This window comes from Micromys minutus (assembly GCF_963924665.1).
Source record: "Micromys minutus genome assembly, chromosome: 10".
NCBI classification, from domain to species: Eukaryota; Metazoa; Chordata; class Mammalia; order Rodentia; family Muridae; genus Micromys; species Micromys minutus.
This window is the reverse complement of record NC_137979.1, coordinates 33,896,369-33,922,019: the sequence shown is the minus strand read 5'-3', so window position 1 is coordinate 33,922,019 and position 25,651 is coordinate 33,896,369. Positions and strand designations below refer to the sequence as shown.

Genomic DNA, 25,651 nt, shown 5'->3' with positions numbered 1-25,651 from the left:
TGGTAGATAGATGGTAGATGGTTGGATGGATGATGGGTAAATAGATGAATGGATGTTGGATATAAAATGAACCAGACTATGGATGGATGGGAGAGAAAATATTCTAGCAGGAAGATCTTATTGGTTTTTCCTTTTGCCTCAAGTTCTTACATGGCTTAGAATGGCACTGCTAGTAATTCACCTTTATTTAAACTTTTTTCATTATTTAAATTATTTATTTTTCGAGTACATTGAGTTCCATAGAGACAGTGCTGGGGCAAGCGAGAGCCAGACGGGCACTGGGTGACTCTGCCTTGCGGAGGAAAATCAACTAAACATGGGCAAAGGAGATCCTAAGAAGCCGAGAGGCAAGATGTCCTCATATGCATTCTTTGTGCAAACCTGCCGGGAGGAGCACAAGAAGAAGCACCTGGACGCTTCTGTCAACTTCTCAAAGTTCTCCAAGAAGTGCTCAGAGAGGTGGAAGACCATGTCTGCTAAAGAAAAGGGGAAATTTGAAGATATGGCAGAGGCTGACAAGGCTCGTTATGAAAGAGAAATGAAAACCTACATCCCCCCAAAAGGGGAGACCAAAAAGAAGTTCAAGGACCCCAATGCACCCAAGAGGCCTCCTTCAGCCTTCTTCTTGTTCTGTTCTGAGTACCGCCCAAAAATCAAAGGTGGGCATCCTGGCTTATCCATTGGTGATGTCGCAAAGAAACTAGGGGAGATGTGGAACAACGCTGCCGCGGATGACAAGCAGCCCTATGAGAAGAAGGCCGCCAAGCTGAAGGAGAAGTACGAAAAGGATATTGCTGCCTACAGAGCTAAAGGAAAACCTGATGCAGCGAGAAAGGGGGTGGTCAAGGCTGAAAAGAGCAAGAAAAAGAAGGAAGAAGATGAGGAGGAGGATGAAGAGGATGAGGAAGAGGAGGAAGAAGAGGAAGACGAAGATGAAGAAGATGATGATGATGAATAAGTTGGTTCTAGCGCAGTTTTTTTTTTCTTGTCTATAAAGCATTTAACCCCCCTGTACACAACTCACTCCTTTTAAAGAAAAAAATTGAAATGTAAGGCTGTGTAAGATTTGTTTTTAAACTGTACAGTGTCTTTTCTTGTATAGTTAACACACTTCTGAATGTGTCTTTAGATAGCCCTGTCCTGGTGGTATTTTCAATAGCCATTAACCTTGCCTGGTACAGTCTGGGGGTTATAAATTGGCATGGAAATTTAAAGCAGGTTCTTGTTGGTGCACAGCACAAATTAGTTATATATGGGGACAGTAGTTTGGTGGCTTTTTTTTTTTTTTTTTTTTCTTTCTGGTTTTTTTTTTTTTTTTTCTTTTGGTTTTCTTTTGGGTTTTTTTTTTTTTTTTTTTTTTTTTTTTTTTTTTTTTTTTTTTTTTTTCATCTTCAGTTGTCTCTGATGCAGCTTATAAGAAGATAATTGTTCTGTTAACTGAATACCAGTCTGTAATTGCAAAAAAAAAATTGCGGCTGTTTTGTTAACATTCTGAATGCTTCTAAGTAAATATAATTTTTTATTAGTATTGTTGTCCTTTTCATAGGTCTGAAAGTTTTCTTCTCCAGGAGAAGCTAGTCTTTTGCTTTTACCCATTTTGGGTCACATGGATTATTACAGTGCATATCTTTTCATACAGTTAGCGGGAAAAAAGCTTTTGTCCACACACCCTGCATATTGTAGTTGGGGTAACATTTCCATCCATAGTTGAATTCTCCAAAACCGTGATCAGTTGGATAAGAGATTATATAACCTACTTGGCATAGCAAGGAGTGGTCAGTTCTGTCACACCATGGGATTATTAGAATCGAGCAATCTGAAAGCCTGTCCTTGAAGAACTAATAGATATTACATTACTGTGTAATGGCAGTTATAATTATGCAGTTTCCCCTACTAAAGAAGACCCGAGAATGTATCCCCAAAAGTGTGAGCTTAAAATACAAGACTTCGGGCACTTTGCTGTCCTCAGTCCCAGCGAAGGCTATCATGAGAAGCTGGCTATAATGCTCCTGCCCTTCTATTTACATACAGTTTGCTCAGGAAACTTGACTTGTTAAAGGTATATTTAATTAGTTGGGCCAGCTTTTAAAAGTATGCCTCATTTAAAATGAAGGGTATATTTTCCTATACTGTGGTTGTCCCTTTATAAATCAGATACAAGGAAAGAGGATAAACTTTGCATATTAGTTCCAGTTGTCCAATCCATTTGCTTTTCTTTATAAAACCCAAACTCATTCATTAATCATGTTTAATCGGCTTAGTTTAGGAACAATTTGGCAATTTTGTGGGGTATTTTGAGATTATCGTTCTCTAAAAGTGCCAGTGTTTTAAGATAGCATTCTTGTAATTTTACGGGCTTTTGTGATGGAGGGCTGTTATATCATTTTGACTTGGGTTCTTTACATTTGCGTTTGTTATGTAATTGGAGGAGGAACACTGAACATGAGTCCTGGATGATACTAATAAACTAATAATTGCAGAGGTTTAAAAAATTATTTATTTTTCATTGTTTAAAAAATAAAAAGTTCATTATTTAAATAATAAAATATAAGTTTATTTAAATATTTGGTTTATGTATTTGTAGCAATAATTTTGATATGTAAATATTTGCATTTAATTATTTTGCAATGTACTATTGCTTATCTTGATTACTAAACTGGTTTTGTTTTGCTTTTTAGGATTTGCAGGGTGTGGTGGGGAATCCAGCACTACTAATTTACACCACAAACTGGTTCTAACCTACCCAGAGCAAATAAAGGCATAATAAATGGCAAGTGTTATTAAGCCAGCTGCTACTGTATCAAGAACAAGATATGGTATCAGGACAATGACTGGCTGTAGAGAAAGGCAAATTTGCCTTTACCTGCTGGCCTCCGGGATTGTAAGGAGACAACAGGATCTGGGAACAGCAGGGTGTGCAAACTTCTGAACGCCTGACAAAAGTACAAAGTGATGGGCGGGGTGGCTTTGGCTTGGGTGACACCTGCGCAGAGAAAAGGGGAGCTGGAACTAGTGGAAAGGAGGGAGAAAGAGAGAGGAGGATTCTGAGCTGGGTATGTCTGGGTCCTAGAAAGTATGAAACAGTCACCCACAAAAGAGACTCGGCCCAGGCAGTACACACAAGTATTGGTTCACCTTACATAGCATTGCTGAGCTCTTGTAGACTGGCACTGAGAAAAACTCACTAAAGAACAGCTGGTAAGCTTCCTTGCTGCTTCAGCAGCCTCAGGCCAGTTGGTGCACCCCGCAGATTCTTCCTGATTAGACTGCAGCTGCTGTTTTGTATTTGGAGTTTGCTATAGGATAGAACTGGTAGCAAAGAAAATTGAGCTCATCCCCAAAGAACTATTGCTAAACAGGTCCACTTCCCCCATATCCTAGTAACTTTTCTCTTCCATTACCTCTGATGGGTTGATGGGCAAGAGGAAAGCTTAAATGTTTGTTAAAATAGGCTGAAAAAAAAATATGCCTACAGTGGCCTCCTTCATGGCTCCAGTTTCCATGACTACACACTGATCTGAAGCAGGAAAAATGGAAACACGGAGCTCCTTTTCAAAAATTATTAAGAGTGTCAAACAGTGATTGACAATGATGGGAAACAGATCATGTGCTACACAGGTCATGTGCACCAGTGTGCAACTCAAATCGCTATGACTACATCACAGCTGGAACCCGAGCTTAGGATACAGCAGGAAGAGAAAACTGAGTCTCCTGTCTCTACCCCTCACCTCTGTTGGACGTTGGGGATTGCCTTCCCCTGAATTTTACCCTGCACACTTTTGTCTCTGCTCTTACTCATGTTCCCAAATTCTGTTCTGAGCTTTGCTCTACCTTCCAACTGTCTAGATAGAACCCAAGGAGATCATGGGACTCCAAGCCTCAGAGTAGACTCAATATTAGAGCCTCAGAATTAACAGAAGATGCAGAGCCCTGAGCATGGCCCAGGGAAGAGTTGGAGATAGGAAAACAGGGGTTCCTTTACTTCTGCTATCACATGTCACAAAGCCACCTTCAAAATACACTAAGGGGGAATAGTTTATGGGTTCTTACTCTGAGGACAACAGGGATTGCATGGGGGTAGAGAGTTCAAGACAAAGCACTCCGCAGAACTCTAGAGTCGGCTTCATCTCAGTAGGTTGACCAACACATGGTTGCTGTCACCAAACCTCACTGTCTGAGGTGATGCTGCTCTGTGTTTGTGACAATCAGAACAATAGTGCCCAAAGAATCTGCCACAATCCAGCTCAGAAAGTGGGTCAGGGCCAGAGCAAAGCAGCAGCACTGTAACCAGCTGCAGACCTTTGGAAAGTATTACTGCGTGGGCAGAGTTTTCCTCGAACATGGGACCTCGTCTCTCCAGAATAAAGAGGGTATAAGAAGAAATAAACACATGTCCAGCACTTCACAAAACAACTCTTAAGGAGCTGTGATTGTTAAATATTACTTGCCTCCTAAACATTTACAAATGGAGGTTTAAGCACACACACACCATATACACATATACCACATACCACACATACCACACACAAGTCATTTGGTCACAAAGGCTACCCTGTTTTGAAAGCAGAGACTCTCTGCTTCCTCTTCATGTCTACCTAAACTCAATAAGGTATCTTTACTAACATTTATGTGGTTCCCCCCTCCCATAGCAAGTTCTGGCTTAATTTAAAGCAGGAAGCAACTTCTTGAATGAGAATCTCCCTTTGCCAAACTACGGATAAGACAAATCCATCTTCCATGGGCACAAAAGATGATGGTGATCAGTTCGCTGTGCCTGCAGAATAAATCGGATTAATCCACTGAAGTCTGGTGGATTAACAGCAATGAACATCTACTGTCCTCGAAAGTCTGGGCATGCAGTGGCTAGTCCTTTTCTGGGCCTGCTTAGTCAGTATGGGCCTTTGTCAGATCTGTTTGGATTTGTTTTGCTTCTCTCTAAGGAAGGCCTGAACCCACACTAACAGATAGCAAGATAACAAGATGACTTGGTTAGCTCCATGATTTTTCTTCCTATTTAAGGAAACTTTCCTTATGCCATAGTCAGGCCATTTACAATCATGGGCAGGGAAGAAATGTCACTAGATGATTTTCACTCGCTAGGGTTTGCAGTAAGGACAAATGGGAAATGGTGTGGCCCAAGGCTTCTCCTTAACAGCCACCCTATTTTCATAGGACCTGGCAAGACCTGTTCCCAGCTCTACAGGATCCAGGGCAAGAATACAAAAGAAGGCTCCCATGTTCTAGTCCCATGAGGTTAATGCATGGTTTAAAAGCAAAAAGGATTGCTTACTATCAAAACTACTGTCTGTGTGCACATCCTAATTTATGATTTTGCTAAAGAAATTGGAACACAGAAAGAAGAAGAATGAGCAGAGAACACATTGGAGGACAAATCTCTAGTGTTCAAGGATAGATTGCACACATGCCTTTTGGAGACTCTGGCAGCTTCTTGGACATAGTCATGGCATTGACCAGGTACCATAAAATACAGATATTTAGAGGAAAAAAAAGAGGGCTGGAGAGATGGCACAGTGGTTAAAAGAACTGACTGCTGTTCCAAGGTCCTGAGTTCAAGTCCCAGGAACCACATGGTGGCTCACAGCCATCTGTAATGGGTTCGGATGACCTCTTCTGGTGGGTCTGAAGAAGTGACAGTGTACTCACATAGATAAAATAAATTAATTGATTAAAAAAGAAAAAAAGAACAAAGGACTGTGAAGCTCTTTGCCTATTGATAAGAAAGGGTTTTTAAAACCAGGACCCTCATATGTGCCCACTGCACAGGAGAACAAGCTTGCATGCATGTGGCTCCTTTGTCATGGAGTATGGTGATGGCCCAAGAGAGAGGAGGCTTTGTCTTAGCTTGAACAACAATCTGAGTTCAAAGGAACTTTTCTCCCCAAGAATTTTGACTTCACAGCTGAAAGAATTGTTTGGGCAATGGCATCACTGCTTAATACAGATAATGCCCAATAGAAAGAGTCTGTGCTATGTCATCTCAGAGGATCTGGCTTGACTCACAGCCTACTCCACCCTTCACAGACGTCTTAGGCCTCTGTATAATTCCTGACTCATTGAAGGCACTTGAGTGCATTCTGCCTGGAAACCCAAGGAGCAGAAGCCTGTACCAGGAAGGTCCAGTGCCAGCCAGTTCATTTCCTTGACAGGAAGCTGTACTTATGACACACATTCTGGGACTTAATAACAAGTCAAGGATACGAATAACCAAGGTATGGATCAACAAGAAAGGAATGAGTGGTGAAATTGAAAATAATAAAATAAAAAATCATTTAAAAACAAAACAGCTAAAGCATTTAAGAGCAGTTGTTGCCCTTGCAAGAGATCTGGGTTCAGTTCCCAGCAGCCACATGGACACAAAAACATCTGGAACTTCATTCATAGGGGAACATCAGGCATACACACAATTCATATAGCACTAATACACATAAATAAATAAATATGTTTGTTGTTTTTTTTGAGACAGAGTTTCTATGGGTAACAGCCATGGATATCCTGGAATTCTCCTGGCCTAGAACTCAGAGAAATCCACCTGCCTCTGCCTCCAGAGTGCTGAGATCAAAGGCACGTGCCATCATGCCCAACTCATAAATACAATTTCTGGAAAAGAAAAATAATAGAAGAAAAATGTTAGATTAACTTCTGATAATGAAGGTAGCTTACTCAAGGCGGAGACATTTTCACCCTTGCCCTATATTCCTATGCAATGTTAAAAGATAGTTTTCTGTGCAAGGTCACGTCATAGGATGTGGCAAGGGCTGTGTTGACAGGATATTTGGTATTTCTGTAAAGGCAGAAGTTGTGGGGTGTGCTAGGCAACATTATGAAACAATTGCAGTAAACAACTCACGGGAAAGATGTAAGATGTCTTCAAGTCCTGCAGCGTAGGTTCTAAGGTTTCAGTGACAAACCAAAGTACAATTCCACCACAGTTTCCACCTGGGAAACCAATGGGTTTATATTACTTACTTAGAAAGCATGGGGAATGGGTTACTATCAGGAATGTGGGGACCCCAAGAGAGCCACACTGGAAAGTCATCACCCAGCATGGATGATGGCTTGCCCACAGTCTCACAGATGGGTCTCCCTTCTTCTAGTCTACAGAACTGCATACAGATGGCTGGAGAAGTATCTTGACACTCAAGTCCAATGGCCCCCAGTCCACAGGCTCTATCATGATAAAGTCTTGCAAGTAAGCATAGCTGATCTCACAAAGATGGCAGTATTAGGCTCGGAGAGTAGCACCTTGCCAACAGAGTGTTGGTAACTTAGCCAATAATACAAATTTCAGAGTAGAGCTCACAGTTCAGGACATGTTTTAAAGAATGGCTAGCATACTGTGTTGTATCTCCAATCTCTAGTGCACGTGGGGGGGCAAGAGTGATGTAGATTAGCCCTTAACCTCTGTGTGATCTATTTGCAGTTTTCTTGCTTGTGGCATTAGACTCTACTAGATTAGAGTTCTTGATTACTGACCCAAGTAGGAGGCAGTAGACAGACAAGGACACAATTTGGGTTCCCCTGAACCTGGCAGAGCTAATGCATCCAACTTGATGGAGGTTTTGGGAAGGGCTGGACATGACACAGATGGCAGCACCCCAAAGGAAAGCAGGATGGGTGGCAGTCACGAATCACCTCCCATTGAGACCACAGCCAGTGCCTCAGTCATCGGTCTTCTTAGACTCAGATGACCCTCCTAGAGAACTCTTGCCTAAGTCTGTACTTCCTAACTCTTACTTCCTGTCCCAGGGCTTCTCTGATACTGCGATATAGAACCTCCAGAAACACGCCCGACAGCCGTGTGTGAATAAACCAGAAGTGCGGACAAATTAAGGTGGGGGATCCGTTATCTTTCTCCATGTATCAGGCCATCCGAAGCACCGTGGTGTTGAACAATGGCTCTATCATGCTCACCCTTTGGTGGGAAAGAAGTTCCCATGAGGCACACCCAGCAGGATGGACCTTGTCTCTGCTTCATGATTACTGGGTCCCTATTTAAGATGTAAATAGTAAGAAATGACACCAATGACTGGCAGATGGATTCATCTAGACCAGTGCTGCCCCATAAAATTGAAGGCAAATTACACATGGAATTTTTAAATTTTATAGTAGTCTTATTGATGTTGTTCTGTTTTGTTTTGTTTTGTTTTGTTTTGTTTGAGACAAGGCCTCATTAATCCTGAGATGGGCTGTAACTTGCTGCATAGCAGAGGCTAGTCTTGAACTTCTGACCCTCCTAACTCCACCTCCTGAGTGTTGGCATTACAGGCCTGGACCACCATGTCAGTTTTATGTGATGCTGGATGGCAAACCCAGGGCTTCCTATATGATAGGCAAGTATCCTACCGATTGAGCTACATCAGCCCTCTCATAGCTGTAGTTTTAAAAGTAAAAAGAAACAGATGAAATTTATGTTAATCATATTGTATTTAATGTAATATATCCAAAACATTGCCACTTCAGTATATGACCAAAGTACAAAATTATTGAGAGGTTTTTTTTTTTTTTTCCATTTTATGTGAGGTACTAAATCTTTGACATTTTCATGAATGTAGTACACACTTTCAGTGAAATTTGATCTAGACTACACCATTCAAAGTGCTCAGTAGCCACATTAGGCTTATCATCAGAATGTTGGACCTGTAGACTTCTAGTCTTCCTCACTCCTAATTTTAGAACATAGGTTGAGATGACTCGAAGGTCCCGTTCATTTAGAACAACTGTCTACCAATCATGTGACTTCTTCAAGCTAGCAGCCTCCTTGCCTAGTAAGAATGCATCAAGATTGAGTGACAGTGGCAGAAGCTGATGTTCCAGGGCTTTCTATGAATGAGCCTCAGAGGCCACATGACATCCTCTGACACTTAAACAGGTCGTAAGTCCTCTCGATTTCAGGGGGAAAGACAAATTTTATTGCCCATTAAGGAGTACATCAAAGGATTTGTAGCCATGTGGAAACTTTAAAAATATTATTTATTTTTAATTCTCTCTCTCTCTCTCTCTCTCTCTCTATATATATATATATATATATATATATATATATATATATATATATGTTTGTGTGGTGTGTGTGTGTGTGTGTGTGGTGTGTGTATATATGGTGTGTGTGTAGGGTGGGGTGTGTGTGTGTGTGTGCATACATGAATGTAGGTGCCCATGGAGACCAGAGGCATCAGATTTCCTGGAGCTAGCATCACAGGTGGTTATGAACCACCCAGCACAGATGCTGGGAATCTACAGAGACTTCCCACAGGCGGTATGCCTCTCCTACCCATCGGCCATCTCTCCAGCCCTGGAGCTATTCTTTTAAAGTACCACATGAATAAAACCCAGGTGATAAATGCTTCCCCTTTACTCTCCCAGGTGAAACTTCACAATCCTCTTTTTAAATATCCAGCTAGGCATGGTGGTCCATGAGTATAATCCCAGTGTTTGGGTGGCTGATATCCAGGAGGATAACAAGTTCAAGGCCAACCTGACACACATCCCCGCAACCTATGCAGTCCTCCAACACTGCTCCTTCAAATACTTCCCACATAAATTAAGTGCACCTAATAGTTAGGTGCACTGCTTCCAATGAAACCTTGGGTACAGAGAGCTAGGGGAACCACAGTGGGAGAGGCGGTATGCAAGGCTTCAGAAGTAAAATATGTAGCATGTTAGGTAACGCTGACTAAATAGGGAAAATAGGTAGTTGGGGGGGGGCTGATATTTTAGATGGCGTGACTAAGTAATGACTTACTAAAATAATGTTGAGACAAGCAGGTAAGCTGGCAATGCCTGAGGATATATGAATGAAAACCACAAAATATATCCAGGGAAAACAGACTGGATCCAGGCTGCATGACTAGGACACAGCAAAGGCTGGAGCAAGTAGCAGACTGTGAAAACAGACAAAGGAGGGACCACTAGGGACATTAGCTTATCATAAGAACTGTGCTTTACAATGATAGGGCTTTTAAAACAAATATGTACTATTTTTTTATTTTACGTACATTGGTGTTCTGACTGCATGCATGTCTATTTGAGAGTGTTGGACCCCTTGGAACGGGATTTACAGACAGTTGTGAGCCTCCACGTGGGTGCTGGGAACTGAACCCAGGTCCTCTGAAAGAGCAGTCAGTGCTCTTAACTGCTGAGCCATCTCTCCGGCTCTCCACAATGATGGGGGTTTTGCTTTGTGCTTTAAATCTGGCGCAGGATTTTGAGTAGGAGTCATTTGATTTATGACTCTAACAGGATAGCCATGGCTATAATGCTGATAATAAAGGAAGGAAAATAGCTGAATACAAGCTAGGAGAGTTTTGCAATAGTCCTGGTGACAGACAAGGGTGGCTTATGTCAGGGAGAGGAAGAGGTAGTGCTGAGGAGTGTGACATTATGATGCAATAAGAAATGCATATTTCAGGATATTTTTGGGGAGTGTTAATCCACTATCAGATTGTCAGCTCTCTGAATAAGCACCATTTTTAAAACATTTTAAAAATCTTTATATGTATGTATGTGGGGGGTGGTGTCTATGTCCATGAACACAGTATCCATGAAAGCCAGAAGAGGGAGTCAGAGCCCCGGAACCTGAGTCATAGGCAGGTGTGAGCCACCCAGTGTGGGGGCTGAGAACGAAGTCCAGACCTCAGCAAACCCAGCAGGTACTCTTAGCAGCCGAGTCTCCTCTTAGACCCCATAAAGCACAGTTTCAAAGATGAAACGCCTGTCTCGACTCACTGGAATCTGTAAGAGAAAGGAAGCAAAGCTCTCTGGCATCCCAGTTATTGGAGAAGAAACAGGTTTTTCTTTCAAGAAGAAATGGGGTTTAGATATGTTTTTGAAGGTTAAGTCGAAATTTATTGATGATTCGGATATGGAATATAGGCAGATGGAGAAACTAAATATAATTGCTCAGACAGCGTGAGAAGAATCATACAGGCAGGTGGATAAGTTAGTGAGCTTCCCTAGAATGGGCTCTATGCATACTGACTGCTGGGAACTTGGAGTTGCTCAAGTCATGAAGAAGTGAAAAGAACCACTCTGTCTAGAGGCCAAGTGAAGCTCTGGAAAGGACATCCTCCATAAAATATTTACTCTGCCTGTACCCGATCAATCTGATAGCCAAGGATCTCCAAACAGGCTGTCAAGCTATCTTCTCAGAAGCTGTGGGGGTTGGAGCCAGAGACCCGAGGCCTGAGTTCTCAGGTGGGGCTGTGCTTCTTGACTCTCACAGGGAAGAATTCCGGCAGAGTCAAGGTGAAGCAGAATTGGAGTTTATAAAGCAGAGGATTTACGAAGTCAATGGTATTTTATGAACTTTTTGCTTCATTTTGCTTTGTTTTGGAAATCTCTTACTGATATTTTGTTTGTTTTGATTTTTGGTTTTTTATACTTCTTTCTCTCTTTTCTTTTTCCTGTTGTTTTGGAGTTTTGTTGGTTTGTTTGTTTTGAAAGAGAGAAAAAGAACATAAAGTTGGGTAGGTAGGGAGGTGGCAAGGAACTGGAAAAAATTGGAGGAAAGAAAAACATGGCCAAAATACATCATATGAATGTCTCTCAATACGAAAAGTATGGAGAAAAATAAAGAAGTTTAACATTGATTTAAGCCTGGTTGTTTAAGTAAAGGAAGATGGACATGTAGGGAAAGGATAGTACCACACCCAAGTGTGGGCGTGCACTTCTCCAGTGGGTCAGGCTTACGTGGCTTCAGTAGTAAGGCCTGGCTGTGGTGGCTTCTGGGGTTACATATCAAAGCGTTGCTAAGAAACTTCTTTTCCACTAAATGAGATCATGGCTTAGTTCCTGAGGCTCATGGGGTAGGATTACAGCTGATAAGGAAAAGTTGTGTGTCACAGGAGACCAAGACACAATTTTATTTTAAATATTCTTATGCACAAAGAGTATTGCTTCTATGTAAGCAGTCTTTGCAGAAAAGGTTAATAGTGTTGAAATTCTTGCTTCTCTTCTGGCAAAAGTGTGGAGAGCGGGTGTGGCTGCAGTCCAAAGATGGCACTTGGGACTCCAGCCTAGTCTTGTGACTAGCACCTGACTTCCTCCTGCCCCCAAGATTAGCCACTCCTACCGTGCGAGCTGCGCAGGTGCACTCATGACTCGAGATCAGGCCAGATGATGCGGACCTATGAACTGCAGCCACGCAACATGGACTGAGGAGGTGGAGTTGAGAGAGGATAAAGGGACTGCACTTGGGGGCAGAGAGGGAGAAAGAGAAACGAGAGACAGAAAGGGGAGAGAAAGATTTTAACTTGCATGCTGTAAGGTTCCTGAATAAACTGCTTTGAGAAGAACGCTGTGTTGTTGCTCCTTTTCTGCTGGTCGGAGACGGTAGCGACACAAAAGTCTCAAACAGACTCTACAGTGAGATGCTTTTTTTCCTTTCCATATCTCCCTAATTTTCCTTGTCTATCCTGTCTTGGTTTCCCCTTATGAGAATTTGAGCTTCTAAGCTTAAAGGTTGACAACAGAGATCCATGTTCTTAATTTCTTCACTGCTAAACATCAGTGTGAACCCTGCCTATCAAGGGTTCAAAAGTCTCAGCCAGGGGCCAAAATAGATAGCTTAGGAGTTAAGAGTGCTTGGTGCTTTTCCAAAGGATGGAAGCTAGGTTCTTAGCACTCACATGAGATGGCTCATAACAACCTATAACCCCAGATCCAAGGGGGACTTTCTCTTCTGACCTCTGTGGGTTCCCCCATGTTCACACACACACAATTTTCTTTAAAGTCTCAGCCACTGTAGTCTAAAGTGGAAGGGAGTACAAGAAGGTCCTGGGCTTGCAGACCTGAATTGTTTTTCTGTGGGAATCTAAAGAAGAGGGTGTTACTGGGACATCAGGCTATAGAAACTGTATGTATTGTTATACCTGATCCTAAAATTAGCACTGAGAATAGCAGGGCCTTTGTATTATGAAGTTTGTAAACCATTTAAAGCTTAAGGCAGAATATGACAGAAACTTAATTTAGGCATGTAAATCTTGGAGGATGAAGGACATATCGCCCCAGTTATCCAATACATGTGCATGGCACTCTAATCATGGCACACATCCCACTTGGGCTGCTGTTGGAACAGCAAGGCCATCAGGTCTTTGCATAGCTGTCTTCCTCATCTGAACTTCTAAGTGTAGGAATGAGACTCTGGGCTGCAAAAACAATCATACTGGTGACTATATCCTAAGAGTGTAGAAAAGACAAAAGACACTTACAAGAAGGAATATGTTGCAGGATATTTGATTACACTATGAACCCCAAGATTGTGCTATTCACTGAAAATAACTGCTTGTAGCTGTGATGTGGCTCAGCCCTTAGTACACACCTTTAACCCTAAACAATGAAGTAAAGTTAGTTTGTGGAAGGAAGCACCTGTGTTTGAAAGTTATGTCTAGTTGAGTGGCAGACAAAGTGATGAACTAGAGAAAGATTTAACAGAATAGAATATTCTCAAGTCTCTCAAGAAGAGAGAGGGAAGGGAAGCTACTTAAGAGACAGTGAAGAGGGAAAGGGAGGAGGCAGTTTTACCGGGATTGTTGTACAGGATGCAAAGAGAAAGTGAGCCAAAGAATGAGAAGGAGTTAAAAGATTAAAACATACTGCCAAAGCTAGTATTAGGCCAAACAGAGAAAGAAGCCAGATTGACTCAGTCAGCTTGGAGAGGAATTTGAGCCAGAACAGCTGAGTCAGAGCTGTTCTGAATCAGAATCAGCCAGCCAGAGCTCAGATAGAACTAGGAAGGGGTAAGCCTCAGCAGCAAGTCTCAGAGGCTGAAAACATTGTAGACCTAGGTTAGATTGTATGGGTGCTAGCAGCTTCCAGGACTAGGCCTAGGTTAGCAAGCCAAGGTTAGCAGACTGAGGGAGTAAACCTCCGAGATGACAATTATTTTATAGGAGAATGAAAGATATGTTACAGGAATCCCACGGTGGGATTAATTATAAAGGGAAATTATGTAAGGCTATAATCTCTGATTATACACCAAGAATGCCTAAAACAGTTGTTCTCAACCTGTGGGTCACCACCCTTTAGAGGTTGAAGGACCCTTTTGCAGGAGTTGCCTAAGACCATCAGAAAACACAGATGTTTACATTATGATTCAGAACAATAGCAAAATTACAGTAAGGAAGTAGTGTTGTACCCAGATTGCAAAAACCCCAGAGACCACCAGGAATCACAATACCAGTGCAAGCACGTGTGAGTCTTTATTCGAGCTTAAGCTTGGGCCACAAACCTTCCTGATGTAGCAGGATAGGAAAAGCAAACCCGAGGTCTAATGAAAGAAGTTTTTAAAGAAAAAAATCAGAAAACAGAGAGAGGGGTGTTGGGGGCTTCCAAGCCTTGGTATTACATGATTGGGTAAGAGGTCTATGGAGAACATCTGGTCATTAATTAACAGCTGCTATAGAAGAGGAGCCATTAGTGCCTTACGTAGCTGGGAAACATTATCTCCTGAGTGCAGTAAGGAATGCAGTAGGACTGGTGACTCCCAGGGGCTGCAGCTGACCAGATGTGTTTCACCCTGGACCTGGTCCTCTGCATAAGCTTATGCTTCTCGATTAGGTCTCTCAGTAGAAACAAAAATAATTTCATGGTTGGGGATCACCACGACATGAGGAACTGTATTAAAGGGTCACAGCATTAGGAAGGTTGAGAGCCACTGACCTAAGAGGAAAAACAATGAAGTGTGCCAGATAGCATCCGGTGAGTCTGTAGTTACAAATGGGGCTTATCTTTGAATTTAAGAGCTACCCTACAGAATTACTGTATTTTTCTCTCCTTTGAAATGACATTTAAGTCTCCTTGAACAGTTTTCAGGCATAAGCGGCATTATCTTCAAGATACTTTTGAAGCTGTTGAGACTCAGAATGGATTTGATTCCAAAGAATAAAGTCTTGCTGGCCTTTTCAGCCCTTCTGGGCTTGGGTGGGCTAGGTCCGTATCCAGCCTGAAAGGGAGACAGCCAACATCAGAAGGCAGTTACATCCTTTGCCAGGAGTCATGTGAGTGAAATCTGCTTGCCAACCTCTTCCTTGTAATGCTCCAGCCTCCATCCCAGGTTATGAAAAGGTGGCAGTTTAGCTTCAACTCCTGGCTTATTACAGAGAGTGTAGACGCTTCTGGCATTTTTGGATTATGGAATTTGAGGTTTTCTTCCCCAAAGACACAGGTGAGTTAAACAGTCGATGACTGTCTCTTGAGGGGCCTCAAGTCATGAAGTCTCTCAATGATTGTCAAGAGCAAGAGGTTCTTGTTCTCCCAAAGTAGCTCATGAGCCATTTTCAGTAAGTTGGTCTCATCTCCTCACTGAGTGGCCTATTTCCTCTGCTTCTGTGCTTAATGAGTCAGGGTAGGAGGCTTCTGAACCCATGTGCGGCCCCAAAGTATTGTGTGATTGTTACAGTTTATAAGCATCCCAGCTACCCTACAGAATTATTATTATTATTATTATTATTATTATTATTATTATTATTATTATTATTATTATTATTATTAGTGGTGGTGGTTGTGGTGTGTGTGTGTGTGTGTGTGTGTGCACTCCATGGCACATATGGGGAGATGAGAGAACAACTCTTCTTCCACATGTAATCTTCAAGTCACACCTAGGTGGCTACTTGAGCCTTGACCTGCTATGCCACTTTGCTGGCCCAGTGTGGGACTCTTGGGAGTTTTAAGGGAAACTACAAGGTTGGAGCAGACAATAATAACACCTCAGCTCTGATGCACCTCCACTGGCTTTGGTTACTATGCAATGTCACAATTTGCTCAGGGGTCCTGACTCATCAGTGGAAGAATACAACAGAGGCCCATCAATGAGAAGAAAATTAACATTTAAAAAATGTTTTTTTAATTATATGTGGGAAGACAGGTGAGTGCAAGTGCCCCAGATTCCTGAGGAGGATGTCCAACTTTTGAAACTAGAGTTATAGGCGGTTGTGGGGAACCAAATTGAGGCCCACTACAGAGCAGCCTCTCCAACTCCAGAATATGAATATTTTTATCTGCGACATCAGGAGTCACCTGAGGCCCTTCCATGGTTGTCCTCAGTGACTTAAAGAGGAACTCACTTTGGACATTTTCAGAAGGTTCATCCTCTCTCTGGGATTGGGACATCCTTACCACAGTTGCCTACTTAGCCAGGTAGTTTCTTAAACCCTTGCTGAGGACAGATTTCTTCCAGTGCCCAGGCTAACAAGGCTGTGGAAAGCATGAGCCTGCTGGAACCCTCTTGCCCTGGTGTTTCTCTGAAGGGGCAGGCCCTCGTCTGCCTGAGAAAATGTGTTGTTCTCCCCAGGGCTTAAAGGCATTCACTGAGCATGTTCCCATGGCAACTTTTCCTCCTGGGCATTCTGAACTGCAAATAAATTTTTCTCTGTTGCTGAAAAGTTCAAATGACAAATTTAAAAGATGATTCGGGTCCCATTTTCTGACTGCAGAGCAACTGACAAAATGTGACCCTGATGTGATCCTTGAAGATTTTTATTAAACATTCTCCCCATTACAACTTACTGAAATTTACTTCTGCGTGGGCTTCTGCTTTCTGGATTTGTACACTCTTCTTGCCACATCATTTTAGAACAATCCTTTTATTTTAGGTTAAAGTTACCACCTAAAGTCCTTTTCTTATCCAAAGCATTTCCTTTTCTTTTAAGCTTCTTTGCCAAACACACATTTCTAAGCTATAACCTTCCATTTAAAGTCACTTGATTTCTTTTTTTCCTTCTATCAGATTTAAGTTAATGAATTTGTTAAGGATTTCGATGCTGCTGCCAGAGGTACTTGGGAACTGCTTACGTCAAAAAGCACCAGCTTTTCATTTGGGCCCAGAATGCATCCCAAGGCAGGACAAAGCCTTCCTTATCTTCCCAGTATCTCATAGATAAGCATATTAATGACTCCAGGACAACCGAAAGCTAAAAGGGGAGCTATTGTCCAAAGCCTTGGATTCCAGGAAGCATAGCACCTAACAGACCCAACTCCAGAGGAGAGCAATCGTCCATAAAGGTGAGGCCACACCCTGAAACAGCAGCAACTATCCCCTGAAAGCCAGCTGTCCCTCTAAGCAATAAGTGGTTATTTGAACCACACTTATAGGTCCAGGGCAGAGGAAAATCAACAAGACCACACCTTGACCTAGACTGCCCAGTTACAAATAACTTTTTGTCTATTGTTCTAAGCCCTTTCTACTTAAACGTAAAGTTCATGCCCGTGCCCAGATGAACCTGAGTCCATTGGACTCTCTGCTAGTTCCCTTCTTCTGCCTTTCACTGTTACTTATCTCTTTAACTGATGAATGGAGAACAGCAGGTTCGGTTAAGCTGCTAATTGAACATTTCAGATTACGTGAACAATCACTTTATCTTCTAAGACAATTTGGTGCCATGCAAGCGGTCTAAAAACACAAGCAGACAGTACACAGAATAGCTGTAAAAAAAAAAAAAAATAGACCAAAGATTTCATGGCTTTCATTTGTGTGTGTCATCTGTTAGGTTGTAGGTACCTTGGGATGTGGGTGTGACTATTTCCTCCATGACACTATGACACTAAGCAATCCCTAACCTAAAATTTGTACCTCCAAAGCAGCAACCCTCAATAACAAAAAGCACAAAGCACATTCGGCAGGGCTCATGTAGTGAGGACTAAAATACAAAGCTTGGGAAGAACTTACTTAATTATTTTTTTCTGTTCTGAATGCTGAGCCAGAGGGAGAGATAATGTCTCTAAAAATAAAATTTCCTAAAACGTTATTTTGAGCCATATGTCTCCACTTTTTAAAATTATACCGAGACGAAGCTATGTTTATTCTTTTCATTTGCACCTGTAAAAGGAAATGTCCTGGGATATCACACTGAGTTTCCAACCTGGACCAGACCCTAGTGCCCTGTCTTATGGTCGTTAGTGCACTACAGTGCAAATGAGTAATTTCTTCACAGGCTTCCCCAGAAAACTTCTCTGAAGAACTGAACAGTGTCTCGTTGCAAGTTTAGAGAGACAGCGACACCCAAGGTATGGAGATGAAATGAGAAACATGGATCTAAATTTGCTGATTGGCACATTGCCAAGCTCCAGAATCCTCGGAACATCCTCTGGCGAGACTCTGGAATGAAAACAAGCCTCTATCTCCGGGAGAAGAAAGTTTAGCCTGTAAAAGCAAGCTGGCACCTCAGCACTGATGAAGAGAGCACAGAGTTCCCTGCACCTGAGGGGACAAGTCTCAAAGCAGGCAGGCAAAAAAAGGATCATTTGGGAGGACCAATAGGAAGATTTTGTTCTTCCCTAGTGCAGTTCAGATCCAGAACACACTGGATTCAAAATGAGGATCGAGACTCTGGGTGTCACATCAACAGGGTCTCAGAGAGCCCTCCCAGAGGCAAAGATCATATAAGACTGTGGTTCTACTCCTTATGGTGGTAACCTTCTGGATTACTATGATTGTTCCATCTGACCCAGGAGAGGGGTATAAACGGCTCCCAGGAGATTCCCCTATTCAAAACCAATGTCACCCCTCAAACCCTGTGTTAGCCTCTGCTCAGAAACAGAGAGAAATGAGAGCAACCCGTAAGCCAATGGGTAGAAGAGAACAGCTAATCACCAACAAGGAAACTCACCAACACTGCTTTGGAGCCGGTCCATTTGTGGTCACCAGAAAAGACGTCAATAGCAGTAGTAAGTAGGGCATGAATTGGGCACAGCTCCATGCTGCTGCATGGATGAGGCTGGGGAGTTCTTTCCAGAGACCTTAGCACAGATAAAGCAGGGTGCTTGGCTGTATAAAACAATGTCAGGGCAGACAACATGAAGCAGCCTGGGAGGGTTTTAAAAGTAAAGATTTATTTGCTATTATTAATTATGTATATATTTGTGTGTCCGTGTGTGCTGGTTATGCACCCATACACATGTGCATGTGCAAGTGCCCACCGGGGCCAGAAACATCAGTCAGGCCCTTCTGCAGCTCTAGTTATAGGCAGTGACAAGCTGTTCATTATGGGTGCCAAGAACCAAACTGGGGTCCTTTGCAACAGCAATTTGTGACTTTTTGTTTGTTTATTTATTTTATGTGAGTATACGATATCAGTCTTCAGACACACCAGAAGAGGGCATCAGATCCCATTACAGATGGTTGTGAGCCACCATGTGGTTGCTGGGAATTGAACTCAGGACCTCTGGAAGAGCAGTCAGTGTTCTTACCCACTGAGCCATCTCTCTAGCCCCGATTTGTGCTCTTAATGATGAATCTGCCTCTCTGACCCTAGAGTTGGAGTTTACCAGAAAGAGATTTTTTTTTAAAAACATAAACTTATCTATGAGTGTGAATAGAGACACTTGGGAAATGGACATTACACACTTAGATGTAGACATGAACTTCCCAAGAGAGTCACAGTTAAGTTACAATTCAGTTACACCAACTGCATATATAACTTTAGTACCCTCTGGAGTTATATCCCAAAGGGCTGCTAAGAAACTTATTTCCTCTTTTTTTAGTAAATGAGGTCATAGGGTGGTTCTTGAGGTTCATTAAGAAGGATTGCAGCTCCTATGGTATTGCCCTTGGTCATGAAGATCCATCCCACAAAGAAGTTGAGGTACATTTTCACTATAATGAAATGTGTAGTCTTATTTGTAAGATTCTCAGAAAATTACATGTTCACATCTGGAAAGGGAATTAGATCATTCCTAAATATCATATACTATTAAACATAGTTCGTTGCTATTTAATAAATACATAGGCAGCATAATCCATTGCTGTATTAACATTCTTTTTAAAATATCTCTGTATGTAAGGAACATTGTCTCTATAGGGAATTTTCCTTGGGTAATTACACTGCAATTCTTCACTCTTAGCTTATTACAGGCTTCACATGTTCTGGGTGGAGCTTGCAAAAACCAGAAAATATTGCAAATAGCCATGTCTTTCCATCCTCTCTTCCAGGTAAGATGACTCTTACCCTCATCCCTCCTCTTACTAGCTATGTGGTCCAACACAGGCCTTAATCATCAAGAAGACCTCTGAGTAGGGTGCTCCTTTCTCTCTAACACTCCCTTCATTGTCCCTGTTTTTCTAGCCCACCATGACCTCTACACTCATTTCCTGTTGCATTCTTGGCCCTCCACTTCCTGTTGCATTTTCAATCTTGTTCCCTCTTTTAGAACTAGCCTGTTGTGTATTATGTAGCCAGGAGCAGCATTCTGAACTCTACCCTGGCACTTCCTGAACCTCCTAGCTTATAAATACCAGGGCAGGCCAGAGAGTCAGGGAGGAGTGAGCGGAAACCCTCAGACCAGCTGGGCCTGTCCTCCAGGAGAATGAGAAATTCCAAGACTGCCATTTCAGTCCTTATCCTTGTGGCTGTCCTTGGGTCCCAGGCTGGGCTCATACACGGTGAGTTCCCTGAGCTCTCTCACCAATGGGCAAGCCTGTGAGAACTGGGGGAAGCTAGGGAAGGAGACCATTTCCCTCCTGGAAATACTGTCTTCTTGACATAGTAATGGAGTTTCTTCAGAAACAGCATCAGGTTATAGATCTGCCTGTCTTAAGCCTTTAGGCCCTGGAGGAGACTCAACTCAGAAGCTGGCTTCCATTTGAGGAAATAATTATGCTTGATAAGTTTCTTTAGCTGACACAGGACTAAGCGTTAAACTCAAAAGAACAGGAGTAAAATTATAAGTGGGAGGGAAGCAGATTTGCAGGAGGCATGATGGTTGATGTGTCCAACGCTACCTCTAACAACGCCCTCAATTTGAAGAGGTGGGACAGGCAGGTAATCAATTCAACCCAAGACAGTTTAACCATACTATTCTTTTATTTGACAAACGCATTAGCTGGAGCTTTTTATGTACTAGACAGCTACCGTTCTGCTTGTCTCATGGCTGTTAGCATACTGATCCCTCCTAAAAGCCCTGCAGAATAGGTGTCATATTAAACAATGAGAAGTTGCCTTTTGGGGGTGGGTATGAGATAAGAGTAAGCCATCAGTGATTTTATATTTTTTCCTCTATTACTGTGACCACTGTCATTTTATAAATGAGAAAACTGAATCAAAAGTCATAACCTCAAGATTAAGGCTAACTGGGGCGGGGGGAGTTAGGTTAGGGGCAAGCCTGGGATTTAGTACAGAAAGACATGATCATTTGGGATCTTCTCTGTGTTTCCCAAGCTCTACCTAAAACAGGTGACGCATGTTACAATGTATCCACGTGCCTCCTGAATGTAAGCCAGACTGACTATACCATTTCCTGATTTCCTGGGACCCTAGACCCATATGGATATCAAAATCCCCAGACTTCAAGTCTATAACCCCCACACACCTTCATCTGTACATTTAAATATTCTATATATTTGTAAGACTTAGAACAGCTCAAATGTCTGTGAATGCTCACTGCACTGTTGTCCAGAGAACCATGGCAAAAAGTCTCTAGTGCCCCAGTAATAGTTCAGGAAACGTTTCCTTGCTTGGCTCTGTGGGTGTGGAAGCTCCAAAGATGGTAGAGCAGCTCTGTAAAAGAAATCCACTAGAACAAGAGGAAGCAGCTGCTGGATGCGTTGATAGCTTAATCCTTACTGTCAAAATCGTTGATTTAAACTTTGGTATAAGAAGTGAATGCCAGTGTTTTAGTTAGATTCCTTTTCTTCTTATGCATGCCTGTGTCTGAGTGTATGCATGCACACCTGTGTGCAGATGGCTTTGGAGGGCAGAAGAAGGTGTTGGACCCCCTGGAGCTGGAATTTCAGGCAGTGTAAGCCACCTGACATGGGTGCTGAGAACCGGACTCCGGTCCTTTGGGTGCCTTAACTATTGAACCATGTCTCCACCCACTAAAAATCAACTTTTACAGCTATCTTTTCAGCTGTGATAACCTAACTTAAGTTGGAAACGGGAGAAAATGAAGAAGGGAGAAAGAAAAGGAAAAAGAAGGAGGGAGGGGGAAAGTAAAAGAAAGGGAGAGAGGAAAAGAGAGGGGGCGGGAAGGGAAAACAGGGAGGGATGGTTGCTTGAGTTGCATTTGTCTAATTATCACAGGCGGCTTTACAATACTTTATCCAGAATCTTTGCACGATATAAATTTTGCAATGCATAAGTAGAGTTTTGATAAGTTAGCACAACACACACTAATTTCACTTCAGAGTATTGGCCCCAAAAAATTCAAAACAGATACATGGAAAGATTTTTATGCAATTATTTTTATGCACACCACACAAAAGGAGAAGACACTACATATGCATCAGTAGATGAGTGTGTAAGTAAAGTGTGACAGGCACACTTCTGCAGTGGAATATTACTCACTGTTAAGAGGGAAGGCATTCTGGTATGTACAACAAAAAGGAGGAACACCAAGGAACTGGTATCACCAGGGGAGTATGCCAGTCATGAAGGGCAGGTACTGCCTGGTCCCATTCATGTGCGCCACTTGAAGGAGTCCATTTGTAAAGACTAGAGAGGCTTAGAGGGTTGTGAGTGGATGAAGGGGCAGGTACACAGTAGTTTGTACTTGATACTATTAAAGTGGACACTTAACAGTGACTTAAGGGAGACTGACAAGATGGTTCAGTGGTAAAGGCTGCTGCTTTGCCAGCTCAGCTGCCTGAGTTAGATCCCCAGAACCTGTGTAAAGGCAGAAAGAGAACTACTTCCACAAAATCAAGCTATCTCCTGATTTCCACGTGCACATACACAAACACACACACACACACACACACACACACACACACACACACACACACACGCTTGCTTCTGTCTCCTATGCCAGATATGATCTAAGAAACATAGTAACAAAGTCAAGTTCCTACAACAGTATCTTTATACTAATGGGACAAACAGTAAAAACAAAACAAAAACAAACAAACAAACAAACAAACAAACAAAAAACCACTTCACTACACCATGAAGAACATCATACCACTAAGTGGGTTGCTAGGAAATTTGCTTCTAGACTGCATGGATTACAGATGCATGCCTATTGCAAACTGCATTTTCAGTTACCTTACCTGTGTTAGGTTTGCAGCTCGTTTTTAATACTTTAGAATCTACAGAATGTTTTTATAACGGGGCTGCAAGATCTTGCCTTGTTCACCAAAAACTGGGGGTGGAATTTGTGGTGAATGGTGGGGTGAATGTGATGCTGCAACCACGAATTAATTTCCCCGCCTTGTCTGTTTCTTCCAGAAATGATAAAAGAAGATCATCGCTTTAACCCGCCAATAGTTCATCATGGTAAATGACCAGATATGACATGTTTAAAAGGGCTGGGTGGATATGACATTATAGCTTCACCTTCCCCATGAAAGAACAGGATCAGAGGGCCCTGAATGTGCTGAGCATCTCTGGAGAGAGTGGCTTGTGGTATGGGGACTCACCCCATGATGCCTTTTCTACATATACCCGGGTGCCCTGAGTCCACCTTCTAAGAGCAAAAGTATCCCTTGAGTTCTGACCCTTCTCAATCTCCATGGGACCCATCCCCCACAGCACTCTTGAGAGCAACAGCCTGGCCATTTGTCTTCCTACAGGCTTTCAAGACTCTTCAGACTGCTGCTTCTCCTATGCCTCACAGATCCCATGTACAAGATTTATATATTATTTTCCTACCAGTGGTGGGTGCACCAAGCCAGGCATCATGTAAGTGGAAAGCTCACTCATTATGTGCTATGGGAAGGGGGAGCCTCCAGGATCTTGGATGACCTGGTAGATAGACTTCCAGAAAAGGCCCATCCTTGGATCTCACCAGGTGAGGGGGAGGATACTTCAGGGTGTAGAATGGGAGACAGCAGGCAGAAATCTGCCCAAGTCACTCCATGAGTCCCTAGAGAACCTCACAGGTCTAGAGGGGGTCCCAGAGAGGGGATGGTGGTGCTGAGCTACCTCTTATAAAGAACAGACAGTTGAGTGGAAAATCAGAGGGTCCAGAGAATAAGGTTCTCCTTCCCTCTTTACTAGAGAGCTCTGTTTGTAATCTTTCTTCTCCTTTTTCTCCAGCTTTGTCACCAAAAAGAGGAACCAGGTCTGTGCCAACCCCCATGATCGGAGAGTTCAGAAGTGTATAAGTACCCTGAAGCAAGGCTCAGGACGTGGGAACAGGGCCATTGCTTGAGAAGAAGGGCATGTATTGTCATCTGCTTTCTTCTGTCTTCCCTGGTGACCACCTAGGAGACCCTAAGCATTTATTTTTATAGATATTTAAAGCATGTGTTCTGCTGTTCCAGTTTAAAGCAGTATTCATATGCACTTAGCTTGACATGATTAGAGCCATCTTGAGTTGTAACCATCATGATTGTCTTTGAGCAACTGTTGGGTTTCTTTTGCTTAGTTTCTCAGCAGACTGTAAATGGTTAAACTATTGAAGTAATCTTTGGGGCTTTGGAATGTGTCTGGTTCTGATTTGAGCTTAAGTCGGGTATATCCAGCTGAGATTAAATTCATTTTTGCCCTAAGCCATACATATGTCCAACTTTTTGGGGACCCTGCTGTTCTTCCTGCCACCCAAAATGGCCACCATAGAGCAGGATGTTCTTACTGCCATAGAGCCATAAGTGCCCCCAATAAAAGTGTACTCAATGTCTCTACAGGTCTGTCTGTCTCTCTTCAGATTCATAGAACTATGGGACCAGTCTGAAATTGGGTATGAGGATGAAAGTATCTCGCTCACTCATTCACCTTACATACAGGAGGGAGAATGGGATCATATAACTGAATATTCTAAACAAAAAGACATCATGATATAATTTTTAAGGAAATTTTAAGAACACAATTTATTCCAATCTATTCCTCTGAGCTTGGTGCAAAATGGAAGAATCCCTTTTTCAGCGAGGCATCTTCTTCTCTGCCTGACCTTATCTGGTGAAGCTGACACACACTCCCCCACCTTCTACCTGAGGAAGTTCAGGTAGTTGTTGGTAAATCTGCAAGTTCAACTTCCTCTTTCCAGTAAGAACCTGCCCAGCAAGTGCTCTTTGGAATACCTCCCCATGCAAATGAGGCATTCCCAACACTTTAAACTTTATCCAGTAATTTACATTTTACCCTGAAAACTCCTCCCCACACTCCAAGATTCAGGTATAGGCCTGGTTCGCCCCAAATAAAGTGTGTGTGCATGAGGTGTTTCTCTGAAGATCCTTTAAGAGAGCTGTTTCATTGACTACTGTCTAAAAGAGCTGTAAAACAAAAATCTTCTCCCCATCCACTCCCCAACCCCCACAGTCCCATCAGGTCCAGGATCCTGTAAACCCCACCCTTTTTAGATTCTTCTTCAACCTCCCAGCCTGCTGTACCAGCGGTGCCCGGACACCCTGAAGGAAGAAGCAGAATGCAGAACCACAGCTGGTACCTAACCACAGCTGGCACCCATGTGGATTCAACAGGCTCTCTGGTTTGAACAAACAAGCATTAAGGGCCCCCAGTCCCTGAGCACCAGCCATCTCCCTGCCCTAAGCCATCAGCCCAAAGACTTAAGCCTTTATACTCTGAGGGCAGGCAACCTATCTCTTTTCCACTTTGTTCTCAGTGGGAGCCATTAAGTGGATTCAGATATATTAAAAGGACATTTGAAGCCTTCTGGTCAGAGCATTCTCTGGTGTTGGCATAAGGTCCTTAAACCTCTGTGTGAAACCCGACAGCCCATACAAGAGTTGGCAAAGACCCTTTGT

The 25,651-nt window shown here is 42.7% G+C and overlaps 2 protein-coding genes across 2 annotated transcripts; both read left to right on the top strand.

Annotated features, from left to right (window-relative positions):
- Positions 1-316: 316 nt before the first annotated feature.
- On the top strand, positions 317-958 carry LOC308426356 (high mobility group protein B1-like; the record flags this gene model as incomplete). The annotated part of the gene is made up of 1 exon (XM_080924073.1): positions 317-958. The coding sequence occupies one exon, from the start codon at positions 317-319 to the stop codon at positions 956-958; it is 642 nt and encodes a 213-aa protein (XP_080780199.1).
- Positions 959-20,276: 19,318 nt separating this feature from the next.
- LOC308426416 (C-C motif chemokine 6-like) lies at positions 20,277-24,556 on the top strand. Its single transcript, XM_080924152.1, has 4 exons — positions 20,277-20,392; positions 23,175-23,222; positions 23,519-23,627; positions 23,985-24,556. Exons 1-4 carry the CDS (start codon positions 20,317-20,319, stop codon positions 24,097-24,099), a joined length of 348 nt encoding a protein of 115 aa, XP_080780278.1. The 5' UTR covers positions 20,277-20,316; the 3' UTR covers positions 24,100-24,556.
- The last annotated feature ends 1,095 nt before the right edge of the window (positions 24,557-25,651 follow it).